Source organism: Colletotrichum spaethianum (assembly GCF_022836535.1).
Source record: "Colletotrichum spaethianum MAFF 239500 DNA, contig12, whole genome shotgun sequence".
Lineage (NCBI taxonomy): Eukaryota > Fungi > Ascomycota > Sordariomycetes > Glomerellales > Glomerellaceae > Colletotrichum > Colletotrichum spaethianum.
In genome coordinates this window covers 152,747-173,071 of record NW_026054782.1, presented here as the reverse complement: position 1 = coordinate 173,071, position 20,325 = coordinate 152,747, and the positions used below count along the sequence as shown (strand labels likewise).

The window sequence follows — 20,325 nt, the reverse complement described above, 5'->3', positions numbered from 1 at the left end:
AAGATCCTCTTACCGGTACCGTCAGCAGATTCAGATTCCTTTGTCAGCGCTAACGAATGTACGCCAATGTTCGTATAGAAGGTGACGACGTAAAGGCCTTGGACACTGGAGAGAAACTTACAGACACGGTCGCTCTGGTTTGTTGGGAGTCTCCGTGTTTCAATCGTTCGTGCGGTTCAGACGTAGATAAAGACAGATGGTGGCCGGGGATACGCGAGGACGGGCGAGCGACGCGGAACGAGGGGCCGGGGACGACGGGGCAGGGATCCGGACTAAGCGAGATGTACGGAGCCTGCATGTGCCGTGATCCAACTGCAGCTCAGGATACTCGTGAATGTGGTTGGCGATTATCCATAGCTTAGGCAAGCTCAGGTGTGGATTGTCCATGTGGAATCTTGTTGGACGGTCGCTTCTTTATCGGCGCTGAGTGCCAATCCATGGAACCCATCCGCATAAATCACACTACGGCAAAAACACATCATTCACTCAAAGCGTGATTTCAAGTTTTGTTGTATTCATCTTGTTGGTTTATCATTCGCTTCCTAGCCCCTGACAATCCCATCCTGGGCAAACCCCTCCCAGTCCCCACTCACGGCAAGCAGGACAAGAAGTCGCCAAGTCTGTCCAGGACAGGCTGCTGCTTCTCCTTGGACGCCGTGGTCTTGTCGTTGGAGTCACCAACGCTAATGGAAATGTAGCAGCCCGCGGTGCCGACGACCTTGTTCTCCTCAGGCAGGCGATCGGTCGAGCCGCATGTGCCGACGTCCGGGCCCGAGAAGATGGCGGGGTTGATGCGGCTGAGCACCCACTTGAACTGGTCCGGGTCGTTGCACTCCGTATCGCTGACCTTGGGGAAGTTGACGTTCAGCCAGGTCTTCTCGGGGAGGTAGGGCGCGCCGCCGCTGACAATCTTGTTGACGAGGCGCGTGGCGAGCTCGCCGTAGACGGTGCTGCGCGTGGGCACGGGGCTCGTGTTCCAGGCGAGGGTGCCGTCCGAGCCGCCCGAGAAGGCAATGGCGGGGATGCCCTTGGTGCCCGAGGCGTAGACGGCGGTGCCGACGGTGCCGGAGAAGGGCACCTGCAGCCAGAGGTTGGAGCCGACGTTGGGGCCGGAGACGGCGAGCTCGGGGGCCGCGCCGTTCCACTGCTCCGCGGCGAACTGCTCGATGCCGTAGCGCATGGACGTCACCGGGTACGAGTTGACCCAACGGAGGTCTTTGCGGGTCTCGTTGAGACCGACGGGCCCGCTGTTGGCGGGGCAGCTGTCGTACTGGCAAGCGGTGGTGCGCGGGCTGGGCTCAACATCGAGGGAGCCTACAGGGTGGTCTTTGGTCAGTGGTGGTGTTCAGAGAAGAAGACGCGGGTGGAGCTGGGGACGGACTGGAGCCGGACTTGTTCTCTGCCGGAGCGGAGAGGAGGACGTCGTGGCCCGAGGCCCTCAGCGCGTCGTTGAAGGAGCGAGCATAGAGCTCGGCCCAGCCATCGTCGTTGGACTGGATGATGCGCACGCCCTGGACGGCGAGGGCCTGGGCAAACAGGGCGAAGGTGACGTCGGCGCGCATTGTGAGGTTGAGTGGAAGCAGCTCCGGGAACGACGAAGGTTGACGAGACGTGAGAAGGGCGGGAGACAGCGCGGGGGGGACGGGTGAGTGAAGGCAAAGAGGATGTCTCTCAAGCTTCTCTCGTCATGATCGTCGCGGCACGCCGCGGCCTTAAGTAAACAGGGAAACCAAACGATCAACGATCACTACCGTCTTCCCCGGTCCCCCCCCCCCCCCCCCCCAGTCCCGTCATGAACCACGTCCACAAACCAGATCTTGCACGTGCAATTGGAAGGGAGAAGCCAAAGAGGCCACCTGCCGTTCGTTCCAATGGCAGGCTGCAGGCGGGCGAAAAGCGATCATCAACCCCCAGATTAGCATGCCGTCCCCTGCGCCCAATGACAGTCTCCCGCGCCGATGCGCCCCTGAATCAGTGAGACCTGCCGCAAAGAGTTGAACGGCCCAGCCGATCGAACCGAAAGCTACCGTTGGTGACCCCCCGTCTCGCCTTTTGCCCATCCTTCTTCCAACTTTTCAATTTCTCAGGAGCAACGTCGGGGGCCGCCAACCGCGTGAGGTTGCACAGCACGTGGGTCTTGGCCAGGAGTGTTGCGCCAGCAAGCGATTCCCCAAGTGGGAGGCTGTGCGATGGAGAATGCGACCATGGGCCGGATGGCCGGGGCCAGGGTGCGGAAGGTCCCTCTTGATATGGAGAAGGGGGCGGCAAGGTCGCTTTACAGGGGTTCATGTTCGTCACCCCAAGGCGGGCCCTCCTCCATTCACATCCATCCGCGTTGATTGCTTCGCCAAAGGGGAAACTCTAAAGGCTCCAGGATGACAGGGTTTTTTTTTTGTTTTCCCCTGAGCGATGAGTTGACAGCTGACAGCCGAACCTTCTTCTCCTTCGTTTTCTTCTTCGTCCGATGATCGGCGATCCCGTCGCGCGCTCGGTCGACCCATTTGCTCCAAGGTCCTCGAGGGGCTTTGGGGCTCTCATGGGCATTTAACAATGCCACCCGGCCAGCCCGTGTAGTCCACTTATCAATCTCATGAAGTTGCGGAGCGAGAATTACCCCCGTCGCATCGAAGGGACGGTCCATGAAACGGCTCCATCCACATATAACCCTTCTCCGTCCAAGAATAACCCGTCTCTCAGCTCGGCATCTGGCCTGTGCGAGTCAGCCATGATGCGAGATAGCAAAGCCACGACAAACCACCTGGACCTCGTCTCATGCGTTCGCGTGTGACGTAGTAAAAGCTGCCCATTCTTCGTTCGCCTGTCCATCAGCTAAAGTACGATAGAGTGCTTGGCGAGCGGAACCCGGCGGTGCAGCAAGGGCCCAGCTTCGAGCTTCCCCGCTGTCGCCCCTTTTTTTTTTGCTTTAGACTTAAAGCCAAACGTTATGTCTTAAAATACCCCGGCAGGATACAATGTTTCTATCCTCGTGACGGCTCCCGTTGGAACTAACGGGCTTAACCGTAGCTCACTCTTGCGGTAAGGCTGTCAACATCGAAAAGCAAAGCTGCCCCCACAAGCAACAAGACACGACGTCCTCAAGGTTATTCAAGGGTACCATAGTTGACAAGAATACGGATGACCACGGCGATGGTTTCAAAGACAGGCGGCGGAAAGGAGGAGGATGCGTCACACTGGCCTAGCCCCCTCCACCCCTTTCCTTTCGTACAGAGCATTGTTATTACTTACACGATCGTACCCAAAATTAGCCGGAGGAACGAGGCGAATCTTGGCTTCTTTGAGGTCACTCATCCCATCAACGGAAGTACAGGAGTCAATCTCAGTCCCCCTTTCGCTTACTGTCCTTCCACTCGTACCACTTGCTCCTGCAATAACGGCAGCCTGAAGCGGATCAAGACATCTGCGTGGACAAAATGCTTGACTACGCCTCACCTCAAACCGCACACTTGTCAATCGAAAAATTGGGATCTTTGCAAAGATGGCAATGCGATTTTGTGCCCGAATGCGATGCACTACGTACGATACATTGTCTTGCGATAAAATACAGCACACAGAGCCTGGGATCGATCATTGCAGGAAATCGGCCGGCACCTCGGGTCCTAGTAATCGGTCAGTATGGCTGCTGCACTAGTAGTAAAGAGGTCAACTCACCCCAGACGTGGAGGTTGTCTGGCGAAGCCGGGTTGTGGTGCGTCTCTTCCGTGTCGTCGAGAAGGTCGCCATCGACATAGTGCTCCATGATGAAGCCCGAAGGGTCGAACCTATTCGCCGCCGTGTGTCAGCTTCCCGTGCCCGGTGCATGCCGCCAAGGCCTTTTCGACGCTTACCAGTAGTCAAAGATCTGGCTGCCCATGATGTGTCGGCCGACGCCCCAGCAGTTCTTGTGGCCCTGGTGCCTCAGCCAGTCGTGCCCCAGAACCTGCGCGTCAAAGTCGTGCGTCTCGAACGACGAGTGGTGGACGTGGAACTTGGGTCCCTCGAAGAAGAAGAAGCAGTGGTGGTCGACGTACTCCTTGCCGCGGGCGAGGCGGAAGAAGACCGTCACCTTCTTGTCCTTGTTTTCCGGGTCATGGACGAGCTACGCGACTCGTCAGATGGGCACGAATAGCTAGCGTGACTTGGTACTCACCTCGCTGGGGTAGAGGTTGAAGTTTTTGGTGTAGAATTCGTACGCCTTGTCAAAGTTCGTCAAGCACACACCAAAGTGCCCCATCTTGTGCACCGGCGCCGGGCGCTTCGTGAAGCGCTGCTTTTGGTTGACCTCGCGGTGCTTTTCTGTCGGCTGCGCTGAGGTTAGCAGGCCCCCCCTTCCTGATTCCCGTTTTTTTGTGACTTACGAAATTGAACTTGAGGTTGGGGAATCCTGGGTCCCTCCTCTCGACGGGCGTCTGACCATGGACAAGATGGAATGACCAGCCGTCGACCGGGTCTTTGAATGTGACACATTTTCCGCCTCCCGGCACGTCCTTGAGGTCGTAGATTTCCGTCGCGCTCGGCAGCGTCTTGGACGCTTGTTCGAGATCCTCCAGCGACTCCACAACGAACGCAGGACCTCCGAACTCGTCCTCCGCAGCCTCCTCGGCGCATATTACAAAGGGCTCGGTGCCATAGCCGCGGTAGTACGTCCGGTGTCCCTTGCGCTCGAGTTCGAAGAAGCCAAAGTCGTCGTAGAACTTGCGAGCGGCGTCAATGTTCTTGTGCTTGTAGAAGACGTGCGCGAGGCGGACGAGCTGAATCTGTCTGTCGGGCATGGTGGCGCAGTTCGGATGTGATCGATGGAACGTTCGTAGAGACGAAAATGGCAGTATCAAAGCTTCAGCAATACCGACAGGCCATGAAGTTTGAAAGAGTCGCAGTCGTCTTATACTGAGAACTGGGCGGGTAGCTCACGTCGCAAATGCCGTTGGGGTGTGGGGGATTCATGTTTATCTCCCCGCATTACCCCACCAGAGTCCATCGGACGTCGTACGCTCGGTACTTAGCACTGGGTATCAGAGTCCGGTGAGAAGGAACAGTGGTGGTGGTGGTGGCGGCGGCGGCGGTCCCCTATTCTTGGAGGCGTTGTTGTCCAACTTCAGATGGCGCGGTGCCGAAACTAAGACGGCGGCTCGAGGCCGTGGCGTTGGGGAAAGGCCCTGGCTTAGAGGGAATTGTCTTCGCCAACATGCCGAGCAGCCCGAGACGTGCACACGGGCGGTGCCGCTCAACACTACAGCAGTGCAAAAAGGCGCCTGTTACACGCGAATGTCCCCTCGCCTGCGTCATGCCAAGTGCCGAGTGAGTCTCCCGATCGACGCGTTTGGCGATTCAGACCTTCCTCGGCGTACAAACATTTGGAAGATGGGCCAAACATGCTTTCTGACAAGTGGCTATAGCTTTCGGGTCCAACAAGTAGCTCCGACCTGGTGCGGCAAACAGCATGGTTTCCCAAAGGTCGCCGGGGGCTGGCTGCTTCGTGCTAGAACGCCTGTCAATGTTTGCTCGCCCGACAATCCTGAAGCTGCCAGATCGCGGGGTATTGCCAGTGGAGCCCAAACCCCCGAAAGTCCGTAAATCCGCATACAATTGAAATGGCTATGATGCGACAAACATGTCGGCAGATGGCGATCATGCGGTTTCTCGCACCTGACCATCAGTTGTCATCCGCGGCTTGTCCTAACGATGGTCGTCTCCAGAGGACGGCACTTCCGGACCCGGCCGGCCCCATATAGATCGGACTGGAACCATCGAGGGATGGTGTGGGAGTGGGCCAACCAGCGGGACAATTGAGCCAACCTCATGAACTCGTCGGGGACGGACGGCCTTGTTCCCGAACGGGGGAACCAGTCCCGAAGGCGACAATGGTCTCGAAGTGTGCCGGGGGTCGCTCTCGCGTCTCTACTTCTTCACCGCTTCGGCCAGAACATCGACGTCCCGCCAATAACAACGATAGCCTGGGTTTCCCTCTCCTCCTTGGTACCGTGGAGAGCTCAATCTTAGCATCTCCGCTTCCAAGCGGGTTCCTCATCTGGCGTTGTGGCAGAGTGGTCTAATGCGCAAGACTAGAAATCTTGTTCCTTCGGGAGCGTCTGTTCGAATCAGGCCAACGTCGAGAATACTTTTTGTGCGTTTCGACGATGGCTGCATATCTAATTACGCGTTGGTCACAGAGGATTTGGCATTGTCAATGCCGTTGATATGGGGGTTGCTTTTGGCTTTGCTAAAGACTTTTGTTTCTGTTATGAGAGACGAAAGGAACCTACTTTCCATTTACCTTTCTTGATTTTGCCGGTTTGATATAACCATGGCATGCATTTCGAGTTCGCGCCGACCGGACCCATGGGATTCGAATTTTCTCGATGTCTTTTTTTTTCCTTTCCACCACAATGCCGTTCAGGCAAAAGGTATCCTGGTCTGAGCGGGCAGGTACGTACTCCTAGCACGGCTCCCCACCATGATGGCCAGTGCGCTGGAGGTGGGAGCCCGTGGCCGGTGACGAAGCTCGCCGCCAGCGGTTGCAATTGAGCAATCAATTTGCCCCTCCTCTAGATCATTCCAGTTGCTCGTCCACCCCACGCTCGACAACCGCCTCAAACCCTTTCCTTATTGCCTTCCCAGAACGACCCGTAAGCCGATTCCCCTGTCGGTCAGACATCACCACTCGTCAAAATGCCCAAGAAACTCTCCAAGAACCAGCAAGGCGGTAGCACAACAACGCTCGGCACGCCCTCGACCTCAACGACAAACTCGACCTCCCTCTCGCTCCCGCGGATCCTCACCGACGACCTGCCCCTGCCAAAGATCATCGTCTTCGACCTCGACTACACACTCTGGCCCTTCTGGGTCGACACGCACGTCGCGGGCCCCCTGAAAGCCAACGCGACGCACTCCGCCGCCACCGACCGCCACGGCGAGTCCTTTGCCTTTTACCAGGACGTCCCGCGGATCCTCTACACCCTGCCGCTGGCGGGGATCAAGATCGCCGTCGCGTCGCGCACGTCGGCGCCCGACCTCGCGAAGGACATGCTGAAGCTGCTGCACGTGCCGCCGCCGAGCGCCGACGAGGGCGGCAGCGGCAAGAAGGAGAAGACAAAGAAGGCGCTCGAGTACTTTGACGGGCCGCTCGAGATCTACCCGAGCAGCAAGATTCGGCACTTTGAGGCGATTTTCCGCAAGACGGGCATCCCGTTCACCGACATGCTCTTCTTCGACGACGAGAGCCGGAACCGCGAGACGGAGAGTCTGGGCGTCACCATGCAGCTGGTGCGCGACGGCGTGACGTGGAACGAAATCGAAAAGGGCGTGACGGAATGGCGCAAGAGGAGGGGATACTCGGGATAGATCGGCGTGCTTGCCTGCGATAAGGATTTTGGGTTTTTTCAATGGGAAGGCGTTGGGTGGCGGGCTGGAATTCATGCATACACGGAAGATAGACCCGGGAGCCGGGGTACTCCATATCGGATGATTAAACCTAGACCTGGTCCTGTGTGACATTCAGGGTCCTTGATAGATGGGACGATTCAACGACACGATACCAAGAAATGGTGGGATTAAAAGGATAGTTTGATTCGTAATTATATATAACTCCAGCCGTGTTGCCTCGTCCCGACCTGCCCACCGTTCCCTTGTGGAGGACCAGCGCCCTCGGGGGTATTTATCAAAGCCGCACCCAAATCACAAAACAGATGAATGCTGTCATGCCAAGTATGCACCCCCAGCCTCTATGAACCAACCCCAAAAAAATGCTTATGCCATGCCCGTCGGGGGCGAGGCCGTGCTGCCCTCGGTGTGCTTCTCTGCAATCTCCTTGGTATCGGAGAGGGACAGCTTTTGTAGCTCCGGCTCCGGCGCCTCGGCAACCTTGACCGGCTCCGTCTGGGTCCCCTCCGTCACGCTACCCTCCTTGGTCGCAGGCGTGGCAGCAGGCGTCGGCTCGGCCGTGGGTGCGCTCGGCTTTGGGGGCCAGGTCTTGGGGACGGAGCAAATGAGCTCCTTCTGCTCCACGCCGTTGACACTGCCGATGCCAATGCACTCCACACGCGTGCCGTCCTCGGTCTCGCGCCAGACGGCGGGCCGCGACTTGAAGGAGCTGTGGCCGTTCTCCCACTGCACGACGCCCTCCCACGCCGGGTCGACGGTCGGCTGGTCGCCAAAGTTGAACTCGAGCTCGCCGCCGTACTGCTTCGGGATGTTGCGCGGCTCGATGAACTGTTCGAGCGTCGGGCGCACCTCGTGAGGGCTGAGGATGAAGATCTTGGACACGGTGATGGGGTCGAACCAGCGCTTGACCCAGCCCCAGACGGTGGAGAAGAAGACTGGCGCGCCGATGATGAAGATGCCTGCGGAGGGTTGGTTAGTTCGGTGGGCGATACGAGAGAAGAATCACAGATTCACTCACGGTCAAGCGTCTCGGGGTAATGCGCCGTCGCAAGCTGGCTGGCGGCCTGCATGTGCCCTTTGAGGTTCCAAAACTGCTTCAAGCTGACCCCCGAGATGTCAACAATGTTTGTGCTCAGCGTGATCGGCGCCTCCCTGTACTCGCGGTCCTGCAGCTGCGTGGAGAAGGGCTGGTTGAAGCGCGTCAGGTTCTCGTACAGCGCAAACAGGCGCAGCATACCGGCCGGGGTCTTGCCGTCGAACTTGGCCTTGCTGAAGCTCGAGTCCTTGCCCAGCTTTTCGTAGTTGGAAATGGTCTTGTTGTCGAGCGTCTTGACCTCGAACAGGTAGACGGGGATGCCGCGCTTGTCGCGACGGCCGAGCCATTGCGGGTACAGCCTGCGGCTCTGCTCAAAGGCGTCGAGCTCGATGGTCTGGTAGAGGACGTCGATGTCGTTGGCGGCGCGCCATTCCTCCGTGTCCTTGAACTGCGTGAGGGCGTCCGCGGGGACCCATCTTCGCGCGCGCAGGTATCGGCTGTAGGATGACGCAAACGAGGAAAAAATCAGAACCACTGCTTCATGTTCCGAAAGTTCCGGCGCGCAAAAGGCGCGGAGCAACGGTGTGGGGGAGAAAGATGAGGGGCTTCAGACTCACAGCAAAGTCGGGTCGTCGTGGGACGCTGGCGGGCCGGGCTTGTACAGACCCTTCTCCTCCAGCAGCGTCTTGAAGGCTGCCAACTGCGCCTCTTCGTGCTCGCTGAGATGGCCCAGATGGCCGTGAGGGTACCCGACGTCGGAAACGGTCGAGGCGTGGGATTTGACCCTGGTCGCGGGATCGGAAGCGGCGGATTCGGTCGTCATGGTGGTATTTTTTGGGTCGTTTCTGGTCGATACGACGGCTCTTTAGAGGTGATGTGTCAGGTCGGCGGTATATAAGACGCGGCAGTCTTGTAAGGGAAAGAAGAACTTCTACTCGTCAGCGCGACGTGCGAGACCGCCCCGAGAAGGGTCTGGAGCGTCAGCGGCATGGCGGGCAGGGCGGACAGCGTCGGGCGCGGGATGGGCGGGATCCATTTGATTCGTGTGGTAATCGGCGAGAAATCAGCACCCTGCGGGCGGCGTGCGGGCGGATATCGCCCCCCTAAGATCCCTGCGACCAAATTTCGATCCCCGTCACTGTCAGCTTATCGTCCGCGCTGGGTCCTCCATACCCGAATGACCCGGCCAACCACGGGCGGACTTTGTGGCCCGGATTACGTCATGCACCGATACACATCGGATTCTGGATTCCACTGGTCACTTTTCGTACTCGAGTCTTGGGAATAACCTCACTTCGACGTCAACATAGCTGTGCTGGTCCACAACTTGCCGCATTCCCACCCAAATTCAAACAACAATAATATCCTGTTTCGCGAGTCTCAACAAATTTGCATATAGGTAGCAGCTCTCATGCACCCGTCCTCATTCGGCTGTGCGCGCAACATGCGTCCCGATGGCGCCGCGCCATTGAATCCTGCCGCACGAGACGAGCCAATGGAAGAATTGTGAGGGGCATGGCGTACGAGTCATGGTGGGGACATAATGCTAAAACAAACCACGCGCTTCTCAGAATCACAAAAATCGATTCTCTACGTGGACTCGCAGTGCGACCGCGGGTTCAGGGCTGCCCTGTGTTTGCTGTCCTCGTTATGCGCGCAAAGCCCTCGATTCCTCTACGCAAGCCCATTTTAATCTTTAATTCCATGTTAAATTTCCGGGGCATCTTCATGCAGCCTGACACTTCATCCTGTCCCTGACCTCATTCAGTTTCCCTATTCGCCAATCACAGACTGTTTATGGAACCCCAGTTCGCCTAATTTGGCAGTCTGCTGCGGATGTGTCCTGGCCCGGCCCCCAGTTTCCGAGATACGCGGACAACCAAATTCGCGAGCTATCCGGTCTACCCGCTGGCAGAGACGAGTGAGGTGCAAGATATCTCAATGTCAACCCTTCCTGTTCGGTTCCTGTGTCAATTCAGGGCCTGTTTTGGCCTGAGCTTGTCCATACGTGTGATATACGATGAAGGGTAAGAACTCACACAGCGGGTGAGGATGGTGGGAAGTAAGGAGAAAGTAACATTTCAATCCGGAGACAGATTCTAAACCAAAAACAGACACATTGGTGCGACTACCATGGGTGAGACTACGACGTGGCTCAACGCTTGGCCGCGGCTAATCCGCAGTTCTCCGTGTAACGTTTCCAGAAACCACCAAAAGCCTTAAACTATTGCCGGAACAGCCCATGGCGACCAGCTATCTACATTGAAGTTGTTATAGGTCTTATCCGTTCGATAGATGCTCGTCGACCCGGCCGACTGTCTGAGGAGGAACTTGTTGATGAAGGCCGTGAGCTCGCTTTGCTGGGAGCTAGGAAAGCTGCAGTGGTTATGGCCCCCAACCTGGCTGTATCCAAACGTGTCAAGAGACCCTAGAGCCTGCCACTGTTTCCTGGCTCCTCCCATGCAGCCATACGTGCTCATTGTTCCGAGCCACTCAAAGTCCGGATTTTCCATGATATATATGGCTCTCGGGGCAACGAGGCCCGCGAGCATATGGTGGTCGAAAGGCAGCTGATTGACGTTGTTCGTGTACTGATTGAAGGCAGGGCTGAACCATGGGTTCTCGCCAACAATCTGCTTGGCGTCCTGCACGGTAAAGCCGTTGCGGTTTTGCCAGTCGGCAATACGCCAACACCCTGCTCCTCCAGCTCCTGATTCTTGAGGAAGAGTGAGGGCGATCCGGGAATCGAAAGCACCGGCCACCATGGCTCCCTTGCCGTTGCGAGAGCATCCAGTCACACCAATGCGAGTGGGATCTATGCCTACAGACGGCGTGGACTCCAATGCGTCAATGATTCGGGAGACCGCCCAGGACCACGCCATCAGGGCACCTGCGCTGTGTCCACTACCGTAGAGGTCGTAGAACTTCCCCTTGCCTCGGGAGGCACCACCCTGCTGTTGGGCGATTTCGTCATTGTTGAAGGTGATGGTGGCGACGGTGGAGGGGATGGGGATGCTTGCTGCACCGTAAGCGATAATGGCTGGGACGCTGTTTCCACTGGGCTTGGAGATTGTCACGGCGAAGGAGATGGACTTTCCGCCGTCCGAGACGTTGATTGTCAACTTATTTCCGGAATACGAGGCTGTGATGGACTGCGGCTTGGGTGGAAGGGTCCCGAGCTCCAGACGCTGGAGCTGGGAACTGATTTCGGCCTGCTTGCAAGCCCAGTCTGCCTTTGATGCGACTTTCCCGCCGTTCTGGAAAGTGAAAGGGTCGGGCAAGACTGAAGTAGACGCTCCAAGGCCAGTTGGGAGAGCGGGGCAAGCGGTACCGCTACTACCGCCACCTGGAGCTGTCGAGGTTGTCGTGACCGGACCGCCTGCGGACGACGTTGTGGAGGTTTGAAGAGTGGTTGACGGAGGCTGCGCGGGAGTCGTGGTGTCTGGAGGGTTTCCGGGCACACATTGCGAGTACCAGTCGTTCTGGTATCGGCAGAAGTATCCCGAGATGCAGGTCGTTCCGCCGGTGTGGCCGATGCCGCCGCACTGAACCCAGGGACCCTGCTGAGCACTGACGAGGCTGCAAAGTGCCGCCGCTAGCAAAATGAGCTTCATATTTAAAAAGCAATGGAGAGGATATTGATGAAGCTAGCAGGTGATGCGAGATTGTCGTATTCCTCGCATGGGAGACTATCAAGCGCACTTTTATAAAGACGAGGCCCCCATCTCTTGGCGTGACCAGAAAGGGCAGCGGAACTTCGTTTTTGGTGTACCAAACTTTTCATAGGGCCCAAAATGGTTATCAAATCTGCTATTTGGGCTTTCGGGCGGCTGATTTCTACTTTCGGTTGCATCCAAAAGGCCTCGTGGTGCTTCAATGCCGGGAAAATGGCAGAACTTTGATTATTTAGGCTAAAATGCATTCTCAACTTCCTGTGTCTTCATTTAAACGGAAAACCTTTAAGAATGCAATGAAATAGATTTCTCGGACGATACTCTATGTGGCATTATGGACTGTTGTGATTGATCTTAAGGACAAGAAAAAGTCACCACAGTGTGCGCGTCGCAATGTCTTGGCCGTCGTCTTCACCCCTAGCCATGCCTACCATCACCGAGTGCCCCAGCCTTTCCGGCGCCGTCTTTTCATGGTTTGCTTTGGATGAGTCACGGTTAGCCTCGAATCGATTTCTTATATGGTACTACATCCTTACATTAGCCGCAGTGGTCCTAAAGGTACGGCATCATGAGAAATCCCCATTTCTCTATCTACTGTGTGGCAGCAATGAGATACTTTGAACCTGTGAGGTTATGGGTGTTTATAATTGATACATTGGGAATCAGATGAAACAGGCATATGACTTGGTTCCGAGATGACGTTTATCAGATAGAAATGATCTCCAGTAGTGCTTCTCCTCAAGTTGGGACTAAGTTGAGTTTTTAGGAGTGTTGTTATGAATCTGTCATCAGAACGGGAATAAAACACTCGCTCAGAAGAAACGGGACTTGTCCTCCTATCCAAGATAATTTCTGGTCCCAAAATCACGCGACAGACTATTCTCTCAATTTACAAAGATACACGAGCATAGAGAAGCCCTCAGTCAAACATATTTGCTCCGTTGTTCAATCAGAGTTTCTCAGGCACAGATCAAGTGACATTGCTTAGGAAGATTTAGGAAACACCCAAATAGGTACCCCAAATGAGGAAGGGTTTCCTCCGGAGTGTCGAGTTTATCAACTTAGTTTTGGTTGACGTTTGCTTCTGCAATTGTCTTGCCATCTTTAGCGTCGTCAATGTTCACATATTCATTTGACATATCTCAACAAGAAGACCGTTGAATTTTCCCACCCACTCACAATTGTTAAGTGGCATTACTTGAAGTTTTTACGCTATTAAATGTGTAGACCGCTTATCAGACCGCTAAGAATGAGACAAATATGTGAAACATGCCAAACTCGTTGCAGCTAGCAACGCAATCAGCAATTTTTCGAAGAGAAAGTCAGCAATCGAGATTATGCACTTGAAGGCCAAAATTAGGCGATGGAGGGCCATATACTAAGACAATGAATTAATAGCGAATACCCGGCGGGGGGGGCAAAGCGAACATGCCTACAGACACCGAGATTCAAGGCCCGGAGATATGGTCTTCGATAGGTAGACTTGATTGTCGAGACATTACTGTGTCCTGTGGGTATATGCAGCTTACGCTTCGGACGGGAGCTCAGTAACTCGACCTTCGCTAAGATCGACTAACTCCATGAGTGCAGCAAGTGACAAGATGGCGCTGGCAAACGTCAACCGCTCGATCTAGGCGAGAGAGAAGCTTGTAATGAGTGACTGCAGTGGCATGTTGGTCTAGAAGATCTTTGATCCATGTCAATCAAAGATGTTGTTTATGGACGTGCTGTCGCCGAGGACTGCGGAGACCCTCTTTCATCGACTCTTTGTTTCTCTTCGTTTAGAAGCACAGCGGGGATGCTGATCGACACTACTGACATCAGTGACTATCTCCCGTCGATGGCTCGATCGCGTATCAACGTCATCCTGCAAGATCCTTTCTTCATGGTCGACACGTTTATCACGAATTGGACCCCTATGACGAAGCCTGGGACACAGCAATCTTGTAAGCCTGACGGATGGAATGTGTGTGGGACAAAGCTCAGGCTTAAACCTGCTTCAACGGTAACTAAAGACGGCATCCTTTAGACAAGGTCAAAAGAAATGCAGATATCCTCGCTTGCCAGAGTGTTGCTTTGGCGTTGCAAGCCTATCGTTATATATCAACTCACTCGCAAGTATCTTATACTGGAGGAGTTTTTCCCTACGCCAGGGTATTCAAAAGGGACGGGGTAATTCTAAGATGGCCCGCAACTGTTTATGGTTTTCTGCGTTTGGGGATGGGAGAAGCTCACGTAGGAAGTACTGCGAGATACGTTCTGAGGCTGCACATCGTCCCCATCGCGCGTGATTATAAACGAAAATGGGCTTCGATCGAGTCGCCGTGTGTTGCCAAGAGATGCATGACCGAGGATGATGATCGCCGCTCGCCATCGCAGTATAATAATCAGGTCTTTGTGCGGATGTCGACAGCAAGGCTCGCTAGTACCGATGATACCGATGGGCGGGTCGAGAAGATGTTTGATCAGGCCCACGCAAAAGCCTGGGCAAACGCTGCAGAAGAGATCCTACTGCCTAGTTAAGTCTAATCGCCGATCAATGCCAAGAGTCGGGCGACGTGCCAATGAAACCTACAGCGAGACATTGTCGAAAGAATTGAGAGCGGCAAGCACGTTTTCATTCAAAGGGTCTACAGCGCGGTATCATCCTGCTGAGCTTTAGGACACTGTACCCCATTGTACAAGATCGAGCTTGCGGCGTTAAAAATCCGCGGCGAAGGGTTTCTGAAGGTCTAGACTTTGATTCCAGTTGGCTGACGGCAACTGATTTATGCGGTTGTGGCTTTTTGCGACAGCCGCGGGACCGCAAACGGCCACATCGGAGGGGGTTTCGAGTATTCATACGTGACGTTGCCAAGAAGACGAACGAATCTGACAATGGATGTGGCACACCACTTGTCGGATGCCGAGAGTTGTGAACGAACCGAATTTGTTCAACAAAGGTGGCCGGATCATCGGCAAATGGGATTTACACAGCGGGCAACACACCGGGGAGGACGGCGTGTTGCACTTGGTCAGAGACAGCTTTCCGACCAGCATTTCAACTAGCGTAGCACTTCTTGGCCGTAAGAAACTCCCATTATGAAAAGACACCAGATGCCGCATCTAACCTAGAACAGCCAAGGTCAGGCCGCAGCCAAGTCTTCCAAGTCTTCGAATTCGGTGCGTTCCCCATTCCCGGGAATGGTCTCAAGGGAGTCCTTGCCGCTCGGCACGTGCCGTAGGGACGAGCCCAATTGTTTTCGTCTTCCAAGCGCTACGAACTTAGTTCACTACCTAATTGCGAAGGTTTAGCTCAAGCCTGGAGTCCCCCCCCACTGTGGTGTCCCAGGAGTACTTGTTATGCATGCCAGACCAGCCTGTTGGGTCGTGTAACCCATCTTTTCTTCTGGATGTTTTCAATCAGTCCAGTGTAACGATGCCTGCTACTGAGGATCGGGTAATCGAACGATGACTGGGCCATGGGCTTACATGCCCCCCGTTTGAATAAATGCAGACATTTGGAGTGAGGCAACACCCTATGATGCAGGCAGCAGGCCAGACTTATGTCCAGGAACCGTTCTCGGTTGCGTCCGTTCACTTCGCTCCCCGGCTACGATGCAATCAAAGGGTGCATTACTATCAGGTACGGCCGGCTCGGGCTTAGCGCTGCCGGTTAGTTTCCCGATCTCCATTCTTGCCGTGCAATCTGACAGCGACAGCAGATACCTAGTGTTAAATCGCACCATGACCATCTCTGGCCAAACGCCACTAATCCTTATGAAAGCGCTCCGGGTCCGGCCATGAGCCTGCTATGCTGCATTCTCCATGACCTGAGCCTCTTGAACCTACGGTGCGTCTCCGGCAGTCACTGACTTTTTCCGCGGCATCGCCGACCAGTCAGCGGCCTGTCAAGGTCTCGATCGGTGGCTTGCCGCTAAGACGAAGCTCGCCCTCGGCCGAATTGCTCTCTTGTGTTCGCCTTCGTCTCCCTCACCCACTCAGCACAAATGTTTTCTAGAACCCGTTCCCTCGTTTCTCTGTCTTGGGCATAGTGTCACGACCAAGGATACCATAGAGGCTTTGTCCGGCGGGGGTCTTCTTGATGATAATCAGTGGACCTCTCTGAGCCTATACCACGGTTGCGCTACTATGTGCGTCATAAACCATGTTGTTCGTGGTGGACTTGCTCTAGCCAGCCATCCGTCTAGGACCACACAAGCCGTATGTCTCGCCACCACTCGGTCTTCCGTGCCCTACGCAGCCAACGCGGGCTAGTATCTCGAACCTCTAATTCCATTCCGTATAGCTCGGTCGATGGGCGTGGCCTTTGCGCCGTCGCCTGCCTACTATGGAAAGGTTGGAATAGTTTTCGATGCGGCCTTATGAGGAATTAGACTTTTGCAGACCGTATATAGCACGGCGAATCACACACGATCAGGGAAGAAGTTGTCTTCGGTATCCTTTATTAAGGATTCTTCAGCTCATACTTAAAGAAATCCGCGAGTTCCTGTTGCTATTTGCTTAGCAGGTTGTCGACTTTTCATCTTCCACACTTATCGATTCGAGGTTACAACATACCAAGTCTTGCTTCGTATTGTTTACTAACGATCAAGCTACAATGCGTTGGACCCCTGTGCTGCTTGCCACCCTCGCTGGGTTGGAGGTAGCTCATGCTCACAATGAAGGGCCGCACATGAAAATGGTGTTGCCGCATCGTCGGAAAGTAGACGAACTGCGACAAAGGCAAAACTCATTCGGCGCTTGGAACCCACCAACGGTAGTGAACAAGCCCCGGGGGGACCGTACACATAATCTGGCACTCCGCGATTCATCGACCATTCCGGATCCATCGACCATTTCGCTTTCAAGCACTTTACAGTGCGGGCCCGGATATGGGAGATGTGCCGATGGATATTGCTGTTCGGCTTCTGGGTAAGTGGATTATGCGAGTGCTTCGTGGCGAGCAGACAGTTAACAGATATCCAACAGGTGGTGTGGAACGACCCAAGATTACTGCACTTCGCCTGATTGCCAAATCACTTACGGGCCAGCCTGCGATGGCAACAAAAGACCCAGCGGCGCTGACACATCCAACGACCCGAGACCTTTGAAGGGTTCCATTCCCTATGGCGGCGTTGGTATCTACAGCTGTGTTAATGATGGTGACGTTGCCATCACTTACGATGACGGTCCTTACATCTACACGGCGGCCATGTTGGATGCCTTCAAGGCACACGGTGCTGTTGCTACCTGGTTTATAACTGGCAACAACATTGGAAAGGGTATGATCAATGTAGCATACTCGGGTCTTATTCAGGTAAGCCTCCAAACCCATAACCATAAAACACTTCTGACCGACTCAGCGCATGATTGCCGAGGGCCATCAGGTTGCCAGCCACACATGGTCGCATGAGAACCTGGATGCAATGAGCACATCCCAGCGCAAACAACAGATGGTATATAACGAGATCGCCTTTAACGACATTCTCGGCTTCTATCCTACCTACATGCGCCCTCCTTACTCCAAATGCGCAGCTGATTGCGAAGCACAAATGGCTCAACTCGGATATCACATCACTTACTTCGATCTGGATACTCAGGGATATCTGCACACCGACCCCAGTCAGATCGGAGTCAGCGTAGCCCTATGGGATGCAGCTATGCAGGCTCGCTCGCCCTGTAACGCTAGCTACTTGCACATCGAACACGACATTCACCAGCAGATCGCGACGACACTGACAAACCACATACTAGACTCCGTTGTTGCCAACGGCTGGAACGCCGTAACCGTCGGGACGTGCCTGGGTGACCCCCCCGAAAACTGGTACAGGGGCAACGTCCCCAGCTACAACTTCAACATTACCGCCGTCAGCGCCCCAGTCTGCTCCGCCACAGCTACAGCATTGGCCAACTCTTTGCTAAACTCGACCGGCACCGTGGCCTCTGTTGGCGCTTCCGCCACTGCACTATCGAACCTGTTGACCATTTCCAATGACGGCAACTGTGGCACTGGAGCTGGCAAGACCTGTCTAGGTTCTGCTTTTGGAAACTGCTGTTCCAAGAATGGCTACTGTGGTAGCACCGATGACTATTGCGGCGCCGGTTGCCAGTCTGGCTTTGGCAACTGCACCGTCGCCGCTTCCACGGGCCCTGTGATCAACGGCGACGGAAGCTGTGGCCCCAAGTATAACAATGGCACCTGTCTCGGCTCGGCTTTCGGAAACTGCTGCTCTCAGTACGGCTACTGTGGTAGTACCACTGACCACTGCGGCACTGGATGCCAGTCTGGTTTCGGATCCTGTGGTAAGTATATGAGAATGACGCCGTTGGATAGCGGGCATTGCTTCCATTTTCCGACGTGGCTTGTTGATCTGGTTACTAACTGTGATAAAAAACAGGTCAATCTTCCTCATCCGCGGCTACTCCGCTCTTGAATCTTGCGCCCACGTCATCCCTCGACCCCTCGTCTATTTCGTCTCTCAGCAGCACGTCTCCTTCATCATCCAGTACCGCGGCTACTCCGCTCTTGAATCTTGCGCCCACGTCGTCCCTCAACCCCTTGTCTATCGTGTCTCTCGGCAGCACGTCTCCCTCATCTTCTAGCAGCTCTTCTGCTTCGACTTCCGCCACTACGTCTCCTTCATCGTCCAGTACCACGGCTACTCCGCTCTTGAATCTTGCGCCCACGACATCCCTTAACCCCTTGTCTATTCTGTCTTTCAACAGCACGTCTTCTTCATCTTCTAGAAGCTCATCTGCATCATCCTCCGTCACCACGTCTACTTCATCTTCTAGAAGCTCGTCTTTATCTTCTACTGCGACTCCCTCGTCTTCAAGGAGCTCATCTACTTCGTCCTCCAGTACCGCGTCTTCTTCATCTTCTAGGAGCTCATCTGCTTCGTCCTCGTCTTCGTCGCCATCGTCTTCTTCATCTTCTAGGAGCTCATCTAGCTCGTCCTCATCTTCCTCATCCTCGTCTTCTTCATCTTCGAGGAGCTCGTCTAGCTCGTCCTCATCCTCCTCGCCATCGTCTACTTCATCTTCTAGGAGCTCATCTAGCTCGTCCTCATCTTCCTCATCCTCGTCTTCATCTTCGAGGAGCTCATCTGCTTCATCTTCCAGTACTACGTCTACTTCATCTTCTAGGAGCACATCTACTTCGTCGCCTATTACCACATCTTCCTCGTCTTCGTCGTCATCTAGGAGCTCGTCTAGCTCATCCTCATCTCCCTCGTCGTCGTCTTCCTCGTCATCTTCCAGGAGCTCATCTAGCTCGTCCTCATCTTCCTCATCTTCATCTTCCTCATCTTCCTCATCATCGTCTTCCTCATCATCGTCTTCTTCATCATCCACTTCGGCTACCAGCACTACGTCTGCACCCTCGTCTGCCCGAACCGCAAACGCGGGCGGTTTCTGCGGTCCTCTAATCAACACTAAGTGCGGCAGTAACCTCTGTTGCACTAGCTTGGGCGTCTGCGCCAGCACTCAAGGTATACTTCTTACCAACAACATATTGTGTACCACTTTGTTGGGATGTCAGCCAAATTGGGGAACCTGTGTTTAAAGCAGTGATAGAGCGATTAAGAGAGATATATGGTGAAATTGGGTATAAAAGCGCAGGAAGACCAATCATCGGTACCAAGGTTGCGCATACGATAAAAAGATGGCTATGGGAGAGCGCGAATTGTTGCAGAATGGCTTTCGGAGTTTGACGGTTCGAGTATTTACAGTAACAAAATAATGCCTTAAGCACAAAGGTTAATGATCCTATAAGGTTATTGTTAATTTAATTGATGCTGCTATACACTCAAGACCGCAATGACTATTAAGTTGTGAAACATTACTAAGGGTAGCTAGCACAAAGCGGATAGAGGGCGATTCTGTTTTCCCCTGGAACTATTCCCAAACACCGTAATAGAAGTAAACATTGGTTAGAAGAATTTTGCGTTTTGTGTACTTGCCAGGTGTCCGATTGATGGCATCAATGCACCATAAGGGATCAGATGCAAACCAAATCTAGATTGGTCTACTCCATGATCAGATTCATCACATCTATGCGCGGGCGTCTGTGCCTACTTTAGTCAAGAGGCTGCTAATTAGCAACTAATCATACCTTCAACCTCTACAACTCGGCCAGACGCTTTGTTTCTGGGAGTGAACAAAGCAGGGGTATGGTGAGCAAAGGTGAGCAAGGAGCAACCGTAGGCTGAGCAGGATGATTAATAGAGATGGTTCAGAGCTGAGCCGAGTCTGGGA

At 54.5% G+C, this 20,325-nt stretch overlaps 6 protein-coding genes and 1 non-coding gene across 7 annotated transcripts; 3 read left to right on the top strand and 4 right to left on the bottom strand.

The window, feature by feature from the left end:
• Positions 1 to 589: 589 nt before the first annotated feature.
• On the bottom strand, positions 590 to 1,562 carry ColSpa_05365 (acid phosphatase; the record flags this gene model as incomplete). The annotated part of the gene is made up of 2 exons (XM_049271577.1): positions 590 to 1,314; positions 1,382 to 1,562. The coding sequence occupies 2 exons, from the start codon at positions 1,560 to 1,562 to the stop codon at positions 590 to 592; spliced, it is 906 nt and encodes a 301-aa protein (XP_049127534.1).
• Positions 1,563 to 3,841: 2,279 nt separating this feature from the next.
• Positions 3,842 to 4,769, bottom strand: ColSpa_05364 (uncharacterized protein; the record flags this gene model as incomplete). The annotated part of the gene is made up of 3 exons (XM_049271576.1): positions 3,842 to 4,096; positions 4,148 to 4,300; positions 4,356 to 4,769. 3 exons carry the CDS (start codon positions 4,767 to 4,769, stop codon positions 3,842 to 3,844), a joined length of 822 nt encoding a protein of 273 aa, XP_049127533.1.
• A 1,258-nt stretch (positions 4,770 to 6,027) lies between these two features.
• On the top strand, positions 6,028 to 6,109 carry ColSpa_tRNA_152. Its single transcript has one exon. It is a non-coding gene; the product is annotated as a tRNA-Ser (tRNA).
• Positions 6,110 to 6,666: 557 nt separating this feature from the next.
• ColSpa_05363 (putative mannan endo-1,4-beta-mannosidase C) lies at positions 6,667 to 7,338 on the top strand (the record flags this gene model as incomplete). The annotated part of the gene is made up of 1 exon (XM_049271575.1): positions 6,667 to 7,338. One exon carries the CDS (start codon positions 6,667 to 6,669, stop codon positions 7,336 to 7,338), a length of 672 nt encoding a protein of 223 aa, XP_049127532.1.
• A 405-nt stretch (positions 7,339 to 7,743) lies between these two features.
• Positions 7,744 to 9,236, bottom strand: ColSpa_05362 (secondary metabolism regulator LAE1; the record flags this gene model as incomplete). Its single annotated transcript, XM_049271574.1, has 3 exons — positions 7,744 to 8,336; positions 8,396 to 8,910; positions 9,031 to 9,236. The coding sequence occupies 3 exons, from the start codon at positions 9,234 to 9,236 to the stop codon at positions 7,744 to 7,746; spliced, it is 1,314 nt and encodes a 437-aa protein (XP_049127531.1).
• Positions 9,237 to 10,632: 1,396 nt separating this feature from the next.
• Positions 10,633 to 12,027, bottom strand: ColSpa_05361 (4-O-methyl-glucuronoyl methylesterase; the record flags this gene model as incomplete). The annotated part of the gene is made up of 1 exon (XM_049271573.1): positions 10,633 to 12,027. The coding sequence occupies one exon, from the start codon at positions 12,025 to 12,027 to the stop codon at positions 10,633 to 10,635; it is 1,395 nt and encodes a 464-aa protein (XP_049127530.1).
• A 4,941-nt stretch (positions 12,028 to 16,968) lies between these two features.
• ColSpa_05360 (chitin deacetylase ARB_04768) lies at positions 16,969 to 18,672 on the top strand (the record flags this gene model as incomplete). Its single annotated transcript, XM_049271572.1, has 4 exons — positions 16,969 to 17,001; positions 17,048 to 17,386; positions 17,433 to 18,372; positions 18,404 to 18,672. The coding sequence occupies 4 exons, from the start codon at positions 16,969 to 16,971 to the stop codon at positions 18,670 to 18,672; spliced, it is 1,581 nt and encodes a 526-aa protein (XP_049127529.1).
• Between the last annotated feature and the right edge of the window lie 1,653 nt (positions 18,673 to 20,325).